Below are 18,815 nucleotides of genomic sequence, written 5' to 3' on the forward strand. Positions count from 1 at the left end.
ACCCACAAAATCTCACTGTATGCAGATGACATTATTCTGTATATTTCTAACCCTCTGAGCTCAATCCCTAGGCTCATGACTGGTTTAAAAGAATTTGGTGAAATCTCAGGCTATAAAATTAATGAAACTAAGTCAGAGGCTATGATGTTGGTGGGCAAATGGCCGACAGCTTTGGATAAAGAGGTGACTTTTAACTGGTCCAAGAGGGGATTCAAATACTTAGGTGTGATGATTACGCCACAAACCTCACAACTATTTAATGGAAACTACGCTAGATTAATTACACAAATAAAATCAGACCTGACGAGATGGGAAATTCTTCCTTTGTCCCTTCTGGGCAGAATAGAAACAGTTAGAATGAATATACTCCCACGATTATTGTACCTCTTTCAGGCACTACCTATCTGGATACCTGCCTCCACTTTTAAAACTTTGGATAAAATTATTAATAATTTTATTTGGCAAAGGAGGAAACCAAGAATCAGACAAAAATTATTAGTAAGCCCAAGAGAAAAAGGTGGCCTTGGTCTGCCTAATCTAAGATTGTATTACTGGGCAGCACAACTTCGTGTTGTGGTTGAGTGGCTTGTACAGGATGAGGAGACAAACTGGATTGATCTGGAGAACAAAGCATGCCGGCTAGTACCTCTTGAAGCGATGCCATTTATGGAGAGAAAGAAATGGAAAGATTTAAAAATTGAAAATGAGTGGGTTAATTGTACGCACAGAGTTTGGTCTCTAGTGAGGAAGAAAATAGGAGCACCTTTGACAATATCACGCATAATAAAAATAGCCAAGATTACTGATTTTTTTCCAAACAAACTGGATATTGGTTATCAAAGATGGGCACAGAGAGGATTAATAAGAATTGATCAGTTATTCAGTGGAGAAACCCTTAAGTCATTTAAGCAGTTACAAGATAAATATGGATTGTGCTCCAAAGATTTCTATAAGTACTTACAATTAAGGGATTACCTTTTATCACACAAAGAATGGCCTACTTTGAAACTAAATTCATTACCTTTAGAGACATTTATTATAAAATGTGTAGAGGAAAATAATAAGAGAAAGATTATATCTAATTTCTATAAACATTTACAGATGAATTTATCTGACAGTTCTATGGATATAAAGCAAAAATGGGAACTAGAAATGAATATTGTTATTGAAGATGAGGAGTGGGAAGAGATTTGTGAAAAAGGTTTTAAGATCACCCACAGTCCAGGCTGGAAGGAATTTGACTGGAAATTAAGAATAAGATTCTTCAAAACACCCTTTAATATTTCAAAATATGACAGAAATGCTACAAATTTGTGTTGGAGGAACTGTAATCAGATTGGGGATCACACTCACATTTTTTGGGACTGCCCAGTATTGATTCCATTCTGGCAGGGGGTTCAGACAGAAATTCAGAAAATATTCAAGTTCACATTACCACTGAACCCAATGCATTACATACTGGGTTTGAAACTAGGGGAAAATATTGGGAAAAGGAAAGTCCAATTGCTGCAGATTCTCCTACTGGTTGCAAGGAAAATGATAACTCTGTCCTGGCTCAAACCTTTACCTCCCACTCTTCAACAATGGCAAGAAAGATTGAAGAAGGTATATATAATGGAAAGGATAACGGCACAACTTCATGTAAAAACGGACTTTTTTCTGAGTGTATGGACCCCAGCTATCTCCCACTTTGGATGGCCACATAGATGAGGAGGCTATTGGTTATAGAAAGTGGTGTTGATCCCCTTTGTATTGTATGTCTCTCCCTTTTAATGGAAAACACAGTGTATGTGCACCTCCCTTTCGTGGGAGCCCATGAGGACCTACTTAAAAAAAATGTCAACTGCTGAAATGGATTTAAATGTTTGCTGAGCCTTTTTTTTTTTTTTCCTCTTTTCTGTTGTTCTATGTAAGTGCACGTATGGATAGACATGTGCATAGATGTTGGATTTACAATATTCTTAAATAAAGAATGTTAAAAAAAAAAACCAGAGACCTCTTTACTGATTTGGGTGAACCCAAGGAACCCTTACTGACCGAGGTAAACCCGGAGAATACTTTACTGACTGAGGTAAACCCGGAGAATACTTTACTGACTGAGGTAAACCCAGAGAATACTTCACTGATTGGCAAACACAGAAAACAGAGAACACCATTGACTCAGATGAACTTAGAGTCAATGGTGTTCATCATACAGGTAGCAATGATGAACAGGGTGCAGTGTTACCTGTTGTCCTGTAGGGGGCAGGCACACAAAGAGCAGCCACTGATGTTCATATAATACCCTGGGGCACAGAGCTCACAGTGCTGCCCACTGGTGTGATGCTGGCAATTCTGGATGAAAAAGGGAACAATAATATTATTTTACCAGTATGGGTTAGGGTTCTGCTTGGTATACTGTATGTGTTTCAACACAAGAAAGCACACGTTCTGTCATGTTTTTACATGTGAGGTTATATGTTTTGCCTGGTGTAATTGTCAGTAGAAAACACATTCCCTGTCATATTTTAACATGTGAACATGATCCCAGATCCAAGTGGCTACATTGAGCTTTTGTAGGGCGGCTTGGCTCAGCCTTAGAGATAAGATGAGGGGCTCGATCCGGGGGGAGCTTGGAGTAAAGCAGAGGCGGAAAGTAGTGAATTACATTTACTTGCATTATGTAATTAACTATGAATTATGCATACTTTGTACTTTTTTAAAGTAATTATTATTATCAATACTTTTACTTTTAATTGAGTGTGTTTTATTTCAAGTATTGTACTTATTTATATTTGAAATTTCATCCATTACTGAGTAAAAAATGTAAACATAAATGTGAAATAGAATAAGGAGGGGAAAAAAGAGCACCATAACCTGCAGAGACTGAGTCTGTTCCTTAATAGTCATCTGGTTTATGATCCGGCTAGAAGTGATGACAAGCCACGAAGGAGTGGCTTAGATGTTAAAAACTCCATAGAGATTGTGTACAAACTTCGCCCACTCGGTGGGCTGCTTTATCCACTAGCCTGAAGCAAAATGCAGCAGACATGCTGCACTTGTCAACACGTCACCTGTTAGCTGTCAGACACCTATACCTCCACCACTGCAACTTCTGTTCAAGTCAAACTAAAATAATGAAATAAACTCCTGTCTGCAATGTTTAAGAGACACTTTGGTTCCAGGTTAAAGAAAGGAGGCTGCTTCATTTTGCTGTTAGCTGTGTTAGCTGTTAGCTGTGTTACATGTTTTGTAAATTTGACAGGTTCATATGTGCACACTGCACTGAAATGGCTATTTCTTTTCTACAAGTGTTTCAAATATCATTTGTGGCATGTCTTATTTTGTAATTGCATATTAAACTATGGGTGGCAATGGTTAGTGCAGGTTCACCTCCTGGCCTTTCTGGGTGGAGTTTACATGTTCTCCCTGTGCTCCCCTGGGTTTTCACCGGGACTCCAGTTTCCTCGCACAGACCAAAAACTTGCATGTTAATGTAACTGGTAACTTTAAATTGTCCCTAGGTGTGAGTGAGAGCGTGAATGGTTGTCTGTCTTGTTTGTCTCTATGTGGCCCTACGATGGACTTGCGACCTGTCCAGGTGTTCCCCACCTCTCACGCAGTGACTGCTGAAGATAGACACCAGCTTCCTATGACCCAGAATGAGAGAAGTCAGTTGCAGTGTTTCAAGTATTGGATTAGGAACACCATAGGATCCCCCAGGAGGAGATAGAGAAGGTAACTGTGGAAAGGGATGTTTAGGTTTTCCTCCTGGACATGTTGCCTCTGTGACCCGACTATTCATAGATATTAGAAGATGGATGGATGGATGAATGAGAGTTAATATGTGTGCAAGAACATTACCTGACAGTCCCCAGTCTCTGGGTCACAAATCTCACTTTGGTTGTTGCAACGACACTGAATGCACGGACGAACAAGCATCAACTTCTGACTCTGAAGTGAAAGTTCAGACTGAGGCTGTCGGAAATATCCTGCTGCACAGTCCTGCAGAGAGACAGGAAAATAAACTAGTCAGAGAGAAACACAAGTCAAGGGAACAGAAGGGTCAGAAAGACAGATAGGTCAGACAGACAGAAAGTCACTGAGATAGATGGGTTAAAGAGAGATTCAGAGTCGGACAGGTCAGAGAGAGACTAAAAGGTCAAAGACAAATGGGTCAGAGTGGGAAAGGCAGTCTGAGAGAAAGACAGGTCAGAGAGACAGACGAGTCACAGACAGACGGGTCAGAGAAAAAGACAAAGGCCAAAGGGACATTGAATTAGAAATCCAAAAAAAGGTCATAAAACAAAATCAACTGGACTTCTATTCTGTAGTTAAAGATGCCAGAGTTAGTCATGGAGTACCTCGGGGTTCAGTGCTTGGACCAATACTCTTTAAATATACACTCATTGGTCATTTTATTAGGTACACTTGTCCAATTACTTGTTAACACAAATGGCTAATCAGACAACCACATGGCAGCAACACAATGCCTTAAGGCATAATGATGTGAGGAAGGCATCTTTCTAAAGTTCAAACTGAGCATCAGAATGTGGAAGAAAGGGGATTTAAGTGGCGTGGTTGTTGGTGTCAGATAGGCTGGTTTTAGTATTTCAGAAACTAAGATTTTTTACACACAACCATTTCTAGGATGTACAGACAATGGTCCAAAATATGAAACTAACAGTGAGTGGCGTTTGTGTGGACAAAAATGCCCTGGTAATGTCAGAGAAGAAGGGGGAGGCTGTTTTGAAATGACAGAAAGACAACAGTAGCTCAAATAACCACTCGTTGCAACCACAGTCTGCAGAACCATCTCTGAATGCACAATACATCCAGCCTGGAAGCATATGGGCTACAGCAGCAAAAGAACACAAAGGGTGCCACTCCTGTCAGCTAAGAACGGGAAACTGATACTACAGTTCACACAGGCTCACCACAATTGGACAATTAGACAGTTCATGGAAAAAAGTGGAGCACCTAAAATCCTCTGGGCAGATTTTAACTATCTGGGACAGGTCTCTTCTGTTCTCTGTAGTGCAGCCTGCATCCCACATTTAATACTAGGATGAGGAAAAAAAGATGAAAATTATCATAGTTTGGACTAGTTCTCTTGAAGCGCTTATTTTCCCCTTCAATTTGCCTTTTTAATCTCATCCCCAAACAGTCTTCTTTCCTGATTCTAGTTCTGTCTGAAATTCCTTCCTCTTCCTGTTGCTCAGAAAGAATTGCTGCTTTGAAATGGTGATTTGTTGAAAGTTTGCACTGATTAAACAACTGAGTTTATATGAAATTCTGATGGTTTGGACATTTAGAGATACAATGATTACCTGACAAGACAGTCCAGTGTATCCAGGTGGACATAAACATGACTCTATCAGTCTGGCCTTTTCTGTTGAGTCACCTGACTCTGCCTTTACAGCCGTTTCCATGGTGATGTTAGAGATCCTTCACACAACAACAGTAAATGATAACACAACTCATAATCTAACTGTGTTAGTAAAGTGTGTACTGTGTTTGGACTGTATATAACCATGTGTAATTACCTGCTCTGCAGAAGCTCGGTCCCGTACGAAGCCTTAATGATGATGTATTGAATATTACTGAGGACGGACATGAAGTCATTGTGACTCACTGCTTTCTGGGACACTGAATTGAAATACCTCCATTTGTGCTGTAATACACAAGAAAAAAACTCATTCAAATGAACTGTCACATTTAATTCTGAAACATTTGGTTTTCATGATTCTTTGCTGCTGTACCTCTGTCAGCCTGATGTTATGTTGGGTCCTGATCCTATTCCTAGGGGCAACCATATCTGTGTATATAATGTGCTTCTCCAGGGTCCCGCCCCTCATGAGCACCTGAGGCTCCTGATTGGACAGTCCTGAACCATCTTCAGCATAGAAGGTGATGATGTACGAAAGCAGCCCGCCATATGACAACAACTGCACAGGAACACAGTCGGGTGCTGCGTTAAGTATACCACACATCATACACAAACAAATCTTTCTGAAGAGGATATACCATCATGGTGGATCCCCTAAAGGTATACCACACAGTGGATCATGATGGATGAACTTGGAATAAAGTTTAAAAAAAAAAGATTTAAAATTAATTTTTAAATAAAAAAGAGGGATGTAAGTTTTGTTTTTAATCCTAAAAACTATGATCACAATTTTTCTAATCTTCCTTCATAAAAAAACACCTGTAAAGTTCAGTATCTTAATTTGAATTTTTACCACTAATTTCTTGTCTTTAAAACCTTTTAAAACTGTTGTCAAAAACTCATGGTTTTGTTACTATGTTATTGCATTATACAAATACATGAAGCAGTGCTTTAAAACTTAAAAAAAACAGACTAATGTCTGAAAATTGTGGAGATATGCAGACGTGCTTAATGTTTTCCTATTTGTTTTGTTTGTAGGGGTCACTGTTGAGGCATTTGTTTATTCAACACTCAAACAAAAAAATAAGAGTTTCAATCTACAGTATGTGCATTTTTTTATTTCTGGGAACTATTATTTTCATGTTGTCACCACCTAATTACATCATCAGATTCAGTCCCAAGTCAACAAAAGAGCTTTTTAGATTGTGAACACTTTTGTAGGTCAATGAGAAAGTCTTAATGCAACTTGTATGTCATCAAGCTTTAATGGACACAAAGATTAATGTTGAGCCCTAAGGGAGGTCAGGGAACATTGTCAGAAAACAAAGACAGTATCAATCACCAGAGTGGGCACATTTACCTGGACCCCTTCAAAAAGAGCTGGTAGTCTCCAATAGAGTGGGCCGGAGAGCCCACTGGCATTAAGCTGGCGAGCATCAAGCAGCATTTCGTCTCTCTGCTGGTAAACTCCAGATCCAACACCCCATGGGTTAGACAGACTGACCAATGATGGGAAAGCAGGCGATTGACCAACAATAATCTATAGAGAGAGACATTTTAGAAATGTGGGAAATATAGTGTACTCTCAGTATTAATATAGTACATGTGCAGGAGTAGTACTCACAGGGACTCTGGTGAGTCCTCCTTGCTCCTCACAGTTTTGGCTCAATCCAGAACAGAAACATGGAGAACATCCATCTGGATTCTCAGCTGATAACCCAAACCAACCAAACACACACTCCTCACAGTGCTGGCCTGACACTCCAAGCTAAAAACACACATAACATCAAAATACACACGTATCTGAAAACATCCTCAGTAAAAGAAGAAGACAAATATTTGTGTGCTCATCTTCTTATATTAAACTTTTTTCTCCCAAAAATGATCAGATTGTTGATCTTTATTACAACAATTGATCAACTATTGGTAGATAGAATCATCTAGACCCAAACCAGAACCTGGCCCAGTCAGGAGGTGGGGGTTGTTTCACAAAAGTACACTTGAGTAATCCAGAATAAGAGAAGGAAGCTGGGTTTAACTAACCCTTCATCTGTTTAATTTGCTAGGCTGAAAAGGAGCAGCTGAATCAAGCTATATTTAAGTAATAGTGCTAATTACCCACCCTCTTCATACTTTGAAAGATTTTGTGATCAATGACAGATTAAAAGCATTGCTGCAGTCTGAGGGCTCATGTCAGGGAGGTTTTAATTTGTCTGTTAAATTTCCACACTGGTACCATTGGTAGAGTGGGGGAAAGTGCCGAATGATTGATGGTTATCAATCATGTTAATACTTCTGTGACTAGGGAAGCACAAGTTAAACTGGATTTATAGTCTCTATTATGAATTCAAAGTTGTATAATTAATATATATACATAATTATTTCTGTCATTATATATTCTGACAGTTCTTCTGCCCCAGCACCAAAGAACTGAAGTTAAACCTTTTTGAAGGAATTTGTTTATGTAATGTAACAATAAGATAATGTTTTTAGTGTAATTTAAATGCTACATTTTATATGAATTTGTTTAGAATTTAACTCATTTAACTGGGTTTTAACTGATAAGTTTATGTAAACTTTTAAAAGTGACTTTAGTTCCACAGATGAAAAAGAATACCAGATGGCACTTCCAAGTGTGCAATGCAGCAAGGTTCTGTGAGTAAAGCTTTGTTTTATTTTTGTTCTGTTAGTGTAATTTCTTCTATTTCATATGATGGATATCAGTGCTCGCGTTAAGTATGGTTGAAAAACAGCAACAACTTGGACAGGGGTGGATAGTCCACAGACACAGACTGGTACTGCTCATGCATAAAGAGCCCACAGGTCCAGTTTGTCCTAAAACACTTTCATGTTCGAAACATTTGCCAGCCTGAATGTTTCTTCTTCCATCATGTCATCTAAAATTGATGCATTATTATAAAGCCAGAAACTCCTACAAACTGGAACTTTGTATACTGTTTTCATTATATTCAAAACAACTTTGGAAACATCTCAATAACTGTTGTGATACAAGACAAAATGTTTTTGCTTGTTTAAAACAGTCTGAGTGACTATATAAATATTAGCTGGTGATGTGACAATATCAGTGTATTTAATTATAAAAATTACTAAGTTATGGCAGAGGCACTACATTGAGGTGTTTAATTGTGTGAAAATTAGCGCATTTGTAGTGGGTGACATGCAGGGTAACGAGAATGTGGTTGTTTCCCCACATGAAATAGATAATGCAATCATGACATTGAAAGATAATAAAGCGAGTGGTATGAAAATAGGGGTTAAGAGATTTAGATAAATATTAAGACATTTTTTTGTCTGGGTCATTCCTGACATGGCCATGAAAACAAACTCCAGAATTAACTAAGATTGGTTATTAGTCTGGTCTGAACAAGGCTAACTTCACAGAATAAATCTTCTAGGAACTTATGTCACTGATTTTGTGAAACTCACCCAAGGATAGATTAAATCTAGATAACCAATCCAATCTTAATCTCATTTAGGTTTTGTGAAACAGCTCTTGGGAGTGATTTTAGTTCTAGGCTCAGATTCTGAACCTGTTCCTGGTTCAGACAGGAGAATTACCTTGCACACACACTGTCCAGTGTGCCGACATTCACATATGTTGAGCGTTGTGTTGCAGAACTTCTCATTTGTTCCTGCAATGTCACAGCCACATGCTGAGCATGATGGGTAACTATGGTAACCAGATGCACACTGGTCACATGACCTGCCAGAGAAGCCATCTTTGCACAAACACTGTCCACTGAGCAGATCACACTGGTGGGTGAAGCTTCCTGTTGCACTGCAGCTGCATGGCTGCACAGATACAAACAGTTAGACTGAATTTAGGTCAGGTATCAACTTTTAACCCTTTGTGTCTCCATTTGTGCTTGTGTGTTTGTGGGTACCTTGCAGCCTGTGGTGAGATTGTGACCCCAGTAACCTGTTTTACACCTGTTGCAGGTGTCCCCCTCCGTTTGGGGTGGGCAGACACATTTTCCATTCTCAGGGTCGCAGTTGCCACCAGTGTGATCACAGTTGCATGCTGGGAGAACAGAGCACACCCAATTAGAGAGCAGCTCTGCAGCCAATTATTAACTGACTCATCATACTGTCCTCCTACCTCTGCAACCATCACCATGGTAACCATAATAACCCCTTCTACAACGATCACACTTATCTCCAGCCACTCCCTCTATGCACTGACATTGTCCCTCTTCATCACATGACTCAGAGATAGATGCTGATTGGATGCAGCCACAGGGCTGACAGCCATACCCACTTTGAAGCCCAAAGAAGCTCGACTGAAAACATAAACAACAAAATATAAACTAGAGAAAATTTGTAATTTTATTTAAAATGTAGTGTGAATGATGTTGCTGAAGTCTGCTGAATTTGAAACTGAGTTGAAGAATATCAAGCTTAATTTTCAATATTGGTTAAATCATTTGAAGAGTTTTACCACAAAAATAGTTAGTGTCAACCCACACCTTATAGATAAACTGTGTTAGATGATGTGTTTGAATGGTTTAACTAGAAGTTTCAAAGAATACAGAAGTAGTTAGTCTAAAAACATATAGAAGAAAAAACAGGATAAGTATAGTGTGAAGTCTAAGGTAACACACAGGTAGTAGTCAGGGCCTGTGTTAGCTGTGAGTGTAACATGGTGTGTGTGCGTGTGTGTGTGCTCGTTACCTGGCAGCGTTCACAAGTGCGTCCTGTCACATTTTCTCTGCACAGACACTGGCCTGATTTGACATCACACATGGTGGAAATGGCACCACTGACATCACAGCCACACTCTGTAAGAGAAAGCCAAAGCTCCGCCCACTGTCACTGACACAAAGCACCAAACTCCACCCGCCACAAATAAAACCGGCCCCCTCCAGAACATGTAATTTCTTATGTTTACTTAGAACTACAACTTCATTGAGTCTTCACTTTTCTAGTAATTTATACTGATGTGTTAGTAAAAGTTAGCAGTTTTATAATTACACCAGCAGATGGCAGCCCATACATATACACCAAAACACACACACAGTCATGTGTCATGGTCAGAGCTAATCTGGATTTTTGAAAACGAACATTCCTTCTGTGACAGTGTGTTACCTTGTGTGTGTGTGGAGGGGGAAGTAGGATATATTTAAACTTTCCAGACTCTGACCTGTTTCGAGTGTGATTGTTGAGCACATACTCTGTTTAAATTGTCCAATACATTTTTCACAAACAGTTGCAGCAGTCTGCCTGTCAGACAAAATTAAGAGTATTAAAAACTCACCCTTACAGTCGTTGGCATGCACTGCATCTCCATAGTAACCTGGTCGACAGACCTCACAGTGTCTTCCTGCGGTATTTCCGAGGCAATGCAGACAGTCCCCCGTAACAATGTCACAGTATCCCGTCTCACTGACATTAATGTTACCATTACACTCACAGCGAAGACAGGCTCCGCCCACTACCTGTGGATTACCATAGAATCCACTGGCACACCTGGTGACACAAGCATACAGGTGTCAAGATAGGTACATCAGTCCACCAATAAATGATTTATACTCAACAAGAAGTGAAGAAATCTGCTCGTGGTCACATCGTTGTGAGATGTTCTTTTTCCCATGGACATTTTATACTCTATGAGAACTGCAGCGCAGAACCCCCAGGAAACCCCTCCTTCCTCCCACAGTGACTTGGCCTGGCAGCGTATTTCTGCACATCCAGCACAGCTATGGAGAGCCCTCCCAGACCTTGTGTCGAGAAGGGGCTGTTGAAGCACTTCAGTGAACAAAATGACATGTTTTTCGTTGCACAACCACATGGGCAAGAACTGATTTCTTCACTTCTAACGATGTATAAATCTAGCTTTAGTTAATCAATTATTTTCACCTCTCACAGTTTGTCCCAGTGTAACCAGGCTGACACTGATCACATGACACCTGACCAGACTGCTCCAGCACACAGGTGGGACTGAAACTAAAGCATACAGGTTTTGTTACTCTTAAAACAAGTATTACATTGCTGTAGACCTGAGAGGGTGACAACCAAGTGAGAAGCTCCTGCTCTAAAAGCCACTCCTTCAAGCTGGACTGAAACCTGCAGGTGTCCACATGGACAAGCCAAATTTCTGCTGGAGAAAAGTTTGATTTTCAGACGAGACAAAAATTGAGCTGTTTGAAAATAATGACACAAAGGATGTTTGGAGGAGTCAAGGTGAGGCTTTTAAACCTTACGAACAATGTCCCAACTGTCAATCATGTTGGCGGTGCCATCATGCTGTGGTATTGGCGCACTGCACAAAGTAGATGGAATAATGAAAAGGAGGACGACCTCCAAATTCTGTAACTTTACCCCAAAACAGCAGCTTGATGGTTGAAATTTGGACACAGTTGGTTGTTTCAACAGGCCAATGATCTCAAACACACATCAGAACTGGTTTCTGATTGGATAAGGCAGGCTAACATTAAACCTCTAGAATGGCCTTCCCAAAGCTCCAACCTCAAACAAATTGAAAATTTGTGGATTGAAAGCCAGGTTTTTTCAGAAAACCAACAAATTTAATGAACTCTACCAGTTCTGCCAAGACGAGTGGTCAAATATCACCCAAAAGCTTGTTGATGGAAACAAAAAGCTAGTGATCAAGGTGACACTTGGTAAGAGATAATTAACCAAATATTAGTTGTACATGTGTGTGAGTCTGCGTGTGGATTCCCCACCATGTCCTGAGCAAGACAACTAATCCTGAACTGCTCCCAGGGTGTTTAAATTGCTGCCCACTGCTCCACTTGTGTGTGTCTCACACAAGTGATGGGTTAAACACAGAAGATAAATTTTGTCTTTCTGAATGTATCAGCCCTTTGATTGAACCTTATCACATCAACACAGTAGTGGTGAGTTTTATTTACACAGTTTAGTCAGCGTTTCTGAAGAAACTGACAGACTGTTACATGACAAATCCATAACGGTGTTATGTGATGTGACAAACCCACTGGACACATCTATTAGAAGACATGAACACAGCTGACAGTTGTCTGATGTGTAGTTTTATGAGAATAATTTAATTACAGTGTGATGAGACAAACCTGTTGGACGGTTCTGTTAAAGGACATGGGCACAACTGACAGTCATCCATTGTTCCCTCTGTTGCATTGCCATAGAAACCAGGAAAGCACTGATCACAGTGAGGACCAGTGGTGTTATGGATGCAGCCCTAAGGGAAACAGTTGTTCAGAGAGTTCACTTCAGGTACCAGTAACATTGTGAAAATCATATTGCTGAAAACTCACCACACAGACTCCATGGATATTGCACTCTGTGGAATGATTGTTACATTCACACTGCATACAATTTCCTCCAAACAAAACACCACCCACTCTGTAAAACCCCGAATGACATGCCTAAAAACACAAACACAAGCAAAGGGTTGGCCACATGTTTCCACAGCAGAACCTTCCCCACGAGCTGGATCAACAGAACCCTAAGCCACTAATTGAGAAATTATTAGAGAAACAGAATCTGACAGTTCTGACACAAGTATTCTGTTAAATAAAGTGAGCTGCTTACCTCACAGGAAGTGCCACTGTAACCCCACGGACATTCACACAGTTCCACAGCAACAGCCTGAATGCCAGAACCTGAGCCAGAATCTGCAAAGTCAAGAGAGACTGAGCTGAGCCTGGAAAACATACAGAGACATTGATGTTAGTGTTTAAACCACTGGTGGGAACCTCATCCTTATCTGCTGACACTTTGTGAGCCTTCATTGCCATATATTACAGGTCATCAATGACTTTTCCTCACCGTATTTGTCCTTCAGCCGAGGTGTTCAGATGAAGTGTAACCAACAGTGATGTTATGTCAGTCAGCACTAACAGCAGATCATCACGATTCACTCTAGTGCCACTTTGATCATCTACAAAATGCTGAGGAAGCATTGCCACAGCCACCATTTTTTCAGCCAGTGGGGAGAGGAAGAGGAGAAGAGGAGACAAGAGACGAAGAGCTCGACCATTGCCCTGAAAATGAAGAACAGACAGAGCATATGGGTGCTTTTGTCCTTAAAGTAGAAGCAACTGAAGTTTGCAACATAAAATCTGAACAGTGAAAATTTGTTTTCACAAAACTTTTCTTTGATAAAAAAGATTTATCCTTAATCCTCACTTTTAATATGAAACAAAGAATCTGTTAAAATTCAGAGCTGAGAATATATAACATTTTTAGTGATTCTGCTTCTCCTCAGCAGTTACAACATAAAAAGAATAGACCTGTAATTACATTGTCAGAATAAACAATTCTGATTCAGATAAGATAAAAACACAAAGACAATGCTTAAGCAGACAACTAGACAATAACTACTAATCTCTAGAACTCTTAACTTCGGTGCATGGTACCGGTCATTCATGTTGAACAATTTTAGAACAGTATTATTATTATTTTTTCACGTGGCAGGAAAAAAAGACCTTTTGCCTGTTGGTTCACTTTCTGTTAAACAGAAAAGTCCACTGCAGGGTTAAATGTTGTTAGGGTTCATGTGAATAAAACCACTGGGACGTCCATAGAACCTCAGAGAGTAATCACAAACTTGTTCTCACCTCAATGAGGACATCACAGTGGGCTGGCAGAGACTGGTCTTTGTTGTCCAATGGGATGTCATAAACCACAGAAAAACTGAGAAAGCCTCCATAAGACACCAGCTGTAGAGCAACAGGGAGGTGATTAGTAGACATATCGACAGGTGTAAGATGTTATTCAGAGATTATAGCTAACCTTGCTGCCGATGAAAGTTTTAGGTGCCACCCACCACAGCACCTGTTGGTGGTCTCTGCCAGAGGAAGTGTTACTGGGGATTAGAAGGTCATTTACATAAACATGCGGGATTTGGAGAGAATTGGGCGGATAAAGTATTCCATCTGTAAAAATAACCTGAAAAAGAAATATCGTCAGAAACATGTATTAAAAATGAGTCTGGTTTGTGCCTGAGCAGAGGTGTGGTAGATCTTTACCTGAGCTGTGGCCCAGCCAGAACTCTCACAGACATCAGAAACACCAAAACAAAAACAGTCTGTACAGCCAAGAATGTTGCTTTCCTGTAAGTTGTAAAACCCTTGTTTACATAGATCACAGTGGACTCCCATCACATTCACCTGCAGAAGTAGGAACAGGTTAGATGTCCAAGATGTCAAAATATCAGGTGAACTTATATTTGGTAGGGTTGGGGTGGGCATGTAACCTTGATTCAAGAACATAAAGTGGTCACAAGTGGAACAATAGTTAAAGGTACTTGGTGCAAAGCATAAAATCAAAAATTCAAAAAGATGACCCTTAACTATATCAAATGGTGCAGTTTGAAAAGGTTTACTCTAGTAGTATTCCAGATATCTTGAATACAATTCTAAAATGTGGGCATGCACTAGATGTAAAGTACTGAATCTGCTGAAAACCACTTGAAAACTTGACCTATGTGATTGATGTATATTGGGCTGGCTGTATTCTGTGTAAAATTTACAAATATGGTGGAATCAATCAAGCATAAAATCTCAGAAAAAGCGGGCTAAAAATGAATCTTTGGCATGAAGCAGGGAGCACCATAAAAACAAAGCACGGAATTCAAACGACCACAATTTTTGCAAAACTTCTGCTAGATCAGTAGGTTTACCATTTGACATATTTTCAGTCACTTCAGCTGTTTCCTTGGGTAAACATGTATGTGGTAGTTGGCATCCATTGACAATTTGTTTTAATTTAAGAACACATTAACCATCTATATGAGAAATATATTGAATTTATGACTCCATGACTTTTGTCCAGCCTTCATGAGTTTAAAAAACAAATTTTATTATTGCGGCTAGCCGCTTGAACAAGTCAGAAAATTTAATGATTGAAAGAAACAAATTGGTGATGGATAAATGTCCATACTGTGATAGTTATTATGCATGAGTTAAAAGAGTAAACAATCTCACAAATGTAACTGTTAAATTAATATTTTTCTCTGCAGATTTTTCATCTTCAAGTGGAGTGGAAGAAATAAAGATGGAGACATCAACTGTACGTAAATCGTAGAGTGGATGTGTTGCTCAGGTTTTAATACATGTTCTTACAGTCAAAACATCAGGTGAGAAATAAGAGGATAGATGAGACATCAGAGGACAGGTGAGAAATCAGAGGACAGAGTTTACCTTGCAGGTGCAGGGGCTGCAGGGGTCAGAGTTGGTGCTACCTGCTGGGTTACACTCACAGTGAACACAATGGGGAAAATCTCGGTATCCAAATGCACAATGATCACACTGTTGACCTGTGAAACCGTCTTTACACTCACACTGACCTACAGACAAACCAGAACCACACAGTCAGAGCCACAATTAATTTTTGTTGTGAAGGTTGGAAACACAAGTTACAATTGACAACAAAGGCTCACCTGGTTGTGAGTCATCTCTGCTGCAGACTGGGGACTTTGATCCTCTTGGATCACACTTACACTCAACACATGGGAAGTCTGAGTACGGAGACACCTATACAAAAAAACAACCAAAAAAACCAAACAAAATGGTTTTAAAATTATGCTTGGCTGCATAATATTGCAAGGCCAAAAAAGCTAAAGGGAAGCTATCGCGATCTATGCCCACCACCTCTTGGGAGAAAAGTCATGGTTTGGTGCTGTGTGAACTGGGCAGTACTCTGGCCTTGGTATCATGATGTCACAAACTGGTTATGCGTATATGAAATGTCACCCCACTGGCAGGCTGGTTTCAACTGTATATATATCCCCTCTGGCTTGGGAACATCTTGGGATCCACTGGGAAGAGGGATGTTGACTTTTCGCTCCTTGACTTGTTACTTTCATGACCAGACCATGCATAAGTGGAAGAAGATGGATGGATGGATGGATGGATGGATGGGTGGGTGGGTGAGTCAGTACCTCAGTGGGTTTGTAGTATCCGTCCTTGCAGGTCTCACAGTTGACACCATCTGTATTTTGCTGACAGTTGATACATACTCCACCTCCTTTATAAAGACCGCGGGTGTTCCTACTCAAAGAGAGTTCAGAAACCGTCTGGTTGTAAAAACAGTCTAGGGCTTTGTTGTGACAGTTGCACTCTGAAAGAGAGAGAGACAGGTGAGAGTATGTGAGACACTAAAACAAGGTTAGTTAAGTAATGTGTAATTTATTTGTAGACTTGTATAACTTATTGGTTTTACACACTTTCACACGTGTTTCCCTCAGAGATAGTTCCTGGTTTCCAAGGCAGCTGGTGGTAACCAGGGCAGCACTCATTGCAATTTTCTCCACAGGTGTTGTGCTCACATACACACTGTAGCTTCTGCAGGGAAACACATACAGATGTAAATCTTTTCTTACATGTCTGACCTTTTTTAAGTCTGACCACTCAACAGGTGAAGAGGTCTGTCATTACTTTGGTAACCAGATCCAATGGGCATCTCTGGGCATGCCCATAGCAGATGCACATCCCACCCACAGAAATATCCTTGAGGGAGTAGTAATACTGAAAAACAGAGTAATAACAAGATGAGAGTCATGAAACAGGCACTCCCTTCTGTCAGTGTGTCTGCTGCCTGTCTTACCCTCCTGGTCACAATTGGGTCAATGTCTTGTGGGTCATGAGTGCTTAATGTCATCAGATCAGCATTGAGTGTTCTGATTCGCTGAAGTCTCAGTCTTATGTAACGAGCTGATGTAAAGTTCAGCAGATCAGGGGTCAAATTATCAGCTCCGGGCCGTCCGTTAATCAGGGAAGTGTGGATCTGAAAGACAAATAGACAAACAGAAAGACAGACAAACCCTCAGACAGGTAGAACAGCCTGTCTCACTTCTATATGTGGATCTGAGAGACAGACCGTTTACAGACAGATGATTAGACAGGTAGATTGTCCATCTCACCTCTCCGTGCTCCAGCGGGTTTAGCCTAGAGTAGTAAGATGTACATATGACCTCGGTGTCGCTCCTATATGTGGGTGGTCCAAGTCTAGGCGTTATGTTGTAATGAGACAAACACTCCAAATCATTGATGGCATAAAACTGCCAGGGGTCAAAGGTCACTCCATCCAGAGAGTGTTCCAGAATCCAATTACCTGCAACACAGGTTTTTACACTGTCAGTGTAAAAAATGTGCAATTGTTTGTCACACCTCTAATCTTAGTGAATGGCCAGTAAACATAGATAAATGTAGATAGACAGAAAAACAGATAGGGAAATGTCTCACCTGGTCGTGGAGAGTTGGCTGCTTTGATTATGATGTAAGCAACCTGAAAAACCTGAACAAATAAAATCATGTTACCGGTACATGAAGAAGAGTTGTGTTACGTAGGCACTTAAGGTCTGAAATACTCAGCAGGTTCAGGAGATCCAGATGTTTCTTTTATAAAGCAGATTTAACAAATCCAACCAAGGTCATCATTATTGACCTTAATTGTCTTTAAAAAAAATCAAGGTAATCCTAGAAGTTGATCTCACGATGCTTATCATGTTAGCTTTGATACCTACAACTACAACGGGCGAAGTATTTACCAAGCAAACCACAACTTAGCACCTGGTGCAAAAATCTTTGTTGGTATGATATTGCTTCTAGTCACTAGGTCTGCACAAATCTCAGGATGGAGTTTGGTCCACTCTTCACAGACACTTTAAATCTTTTAGGGTTCTTCGCTGCTTCTTGGAAAATCAAAACAATATTTTATTTTACTTTATTATATTCAAATTTCCCTGATATTCAGACACTAAGACCTTGCATGTTTGTAAGAGTGATTTACATATAATCTAACCTTCTTGACAGATGATATGGTTAGCGTTTACTTGAACATTTTTCAGTTGCACATCCCATAATTTTCTACAGACTTTATTTAAAATAGAAGTCAGTCTGACTGACTCACACTTACTCACCTGTTTCAGATCCAGGGTAATAGTGATCCAATGAAACTGGTGTCCATTCTTGATACTTGGACTCTGCCACCACTGATTGGTTCCATCAATGGCATTTGTGATCGGATGACGTTCTGTATGCAGCAGAAAACCGTTACTTTCTACTTTCTTATTTTCTAGACCCTGCTCACTATGTGTTACACCTTTACTCTGAGCAGCTCTTTCAGTTGATTTTGGATTGTCTAAGATTCTAGAGGCTCAGTTTTTGGGAATTTAGTTGTTTGAGGCTCCAGGGGGTCGTCTAGTCTTATGTTCTTGTTTCTGCATCCCAGGTCCTAGTTTCTTAAAAATCCCACCTGTCATGTGTTACTTAATGATTTGAACTGACTGCACAGGAAAAATAGAAGAGTAATTTTTTCGGAGTTAACATTATTTTCATCTAAAAGAGTCATGTTTATACATTATAGAGTAAAATTGTGTCAATTGGTCAATAGAATCGGAGGAAAAAAACAGAGTAAATCATATCGGAGTAAAACAAGAACACGCCCACTGAAGTTCGTTAAGTTTCGTTTCTTCCACCATTTT

General features: G+C 40.0%; 1 protein-coding gene across 1 annotated transcript in view; it reads right to left on the bottom strand.

Annotated features, from left to right (window-relative positions):
* lama1 (laminin, alpha 1) overlaps positions 1-18,815 on the bottom strand; it is a gene marked incomplete at its 3' end in the record, with an annotated part of 54,621 nt that overhangs the window by 32,096 nt on the left and 3,710 nt on the right. Inside the window, 29 exon segments of the mRNA XM_037974421.1 lie at positions 2,228-2,334; positions 3,844-3,984; positions 5,310-5,427; positions 5,526-5,653; positions 5,742-5,927; positions 6,729-6,908; positions 6,993-7,136; positions 8,948-9,181; positions 9,274-9,410; positions 9,489-9,669; positions 10,061-10,167; positions 10,644-10,855; positions 11,246-11,332; positions 12,439-12,566; positions 12,643-12,753; positions 12,920-13,031; positions 13,157-13,371; positions 13,948-14,049; positions 14,123-14,278; positions 14,359-14,499; positions 15,532-15,677; positions 15,771-15,864; positions 16,272-16,450; positions 16,557-16,674; positions 16,768-16,857; positions 16,937-17,116; positions 17,253-17,443; positions 17,575-17,626; positions 18,252-18,364. Of these exon segments, the coding sequence (XP_037830349.1) occupies positions 2,228-2,334; positions 3,844-3,984; positions 5,310-5,427; positions 5,526-5,653; positions 5,742-5,927; positions 6,729-6,908; positions 6,993-7,136; positions 8,948-9,181; positions 9,274-9,410; positions 9,489-9,669; positions 10,061-10,167; positions 10,644-10,855; positions 11,246-11,332; positions 12,439-12,566; positions 12,643-12,753; positions 12,920-13,031; positions 13,157-13,371; positions 13,948-14,049; positions 14,123-14,278; positions 14,359-14,499; positions 15,532-15,677; positions 15,771-15,864; positions 16,272-16,450; positions 16,557-16,674; positions 16,768-16,857; positions 16,937-17,116; positions 17,253-17,443; positions 17,575-17,626; positions 18,252-18,364 (4,090 nt within the window).

This window comes from Kryptolebias marmoratus, unplaced genomic scaffold (assembly GCF_001649575.2).
Source record: "Kryptolebias marmoratus isolate JLee-2015 unplaced genomic scaffold, ASM164957v2 Scaffold45, whole genome shotgun sequence".
Lineage (NCBI taxonomy): Eukaryota > Metazoa > Chordata > Actinopteri > Cyprinodontiformes > Rivulidae > Kryptolebias > Kryptolebias marmoratus.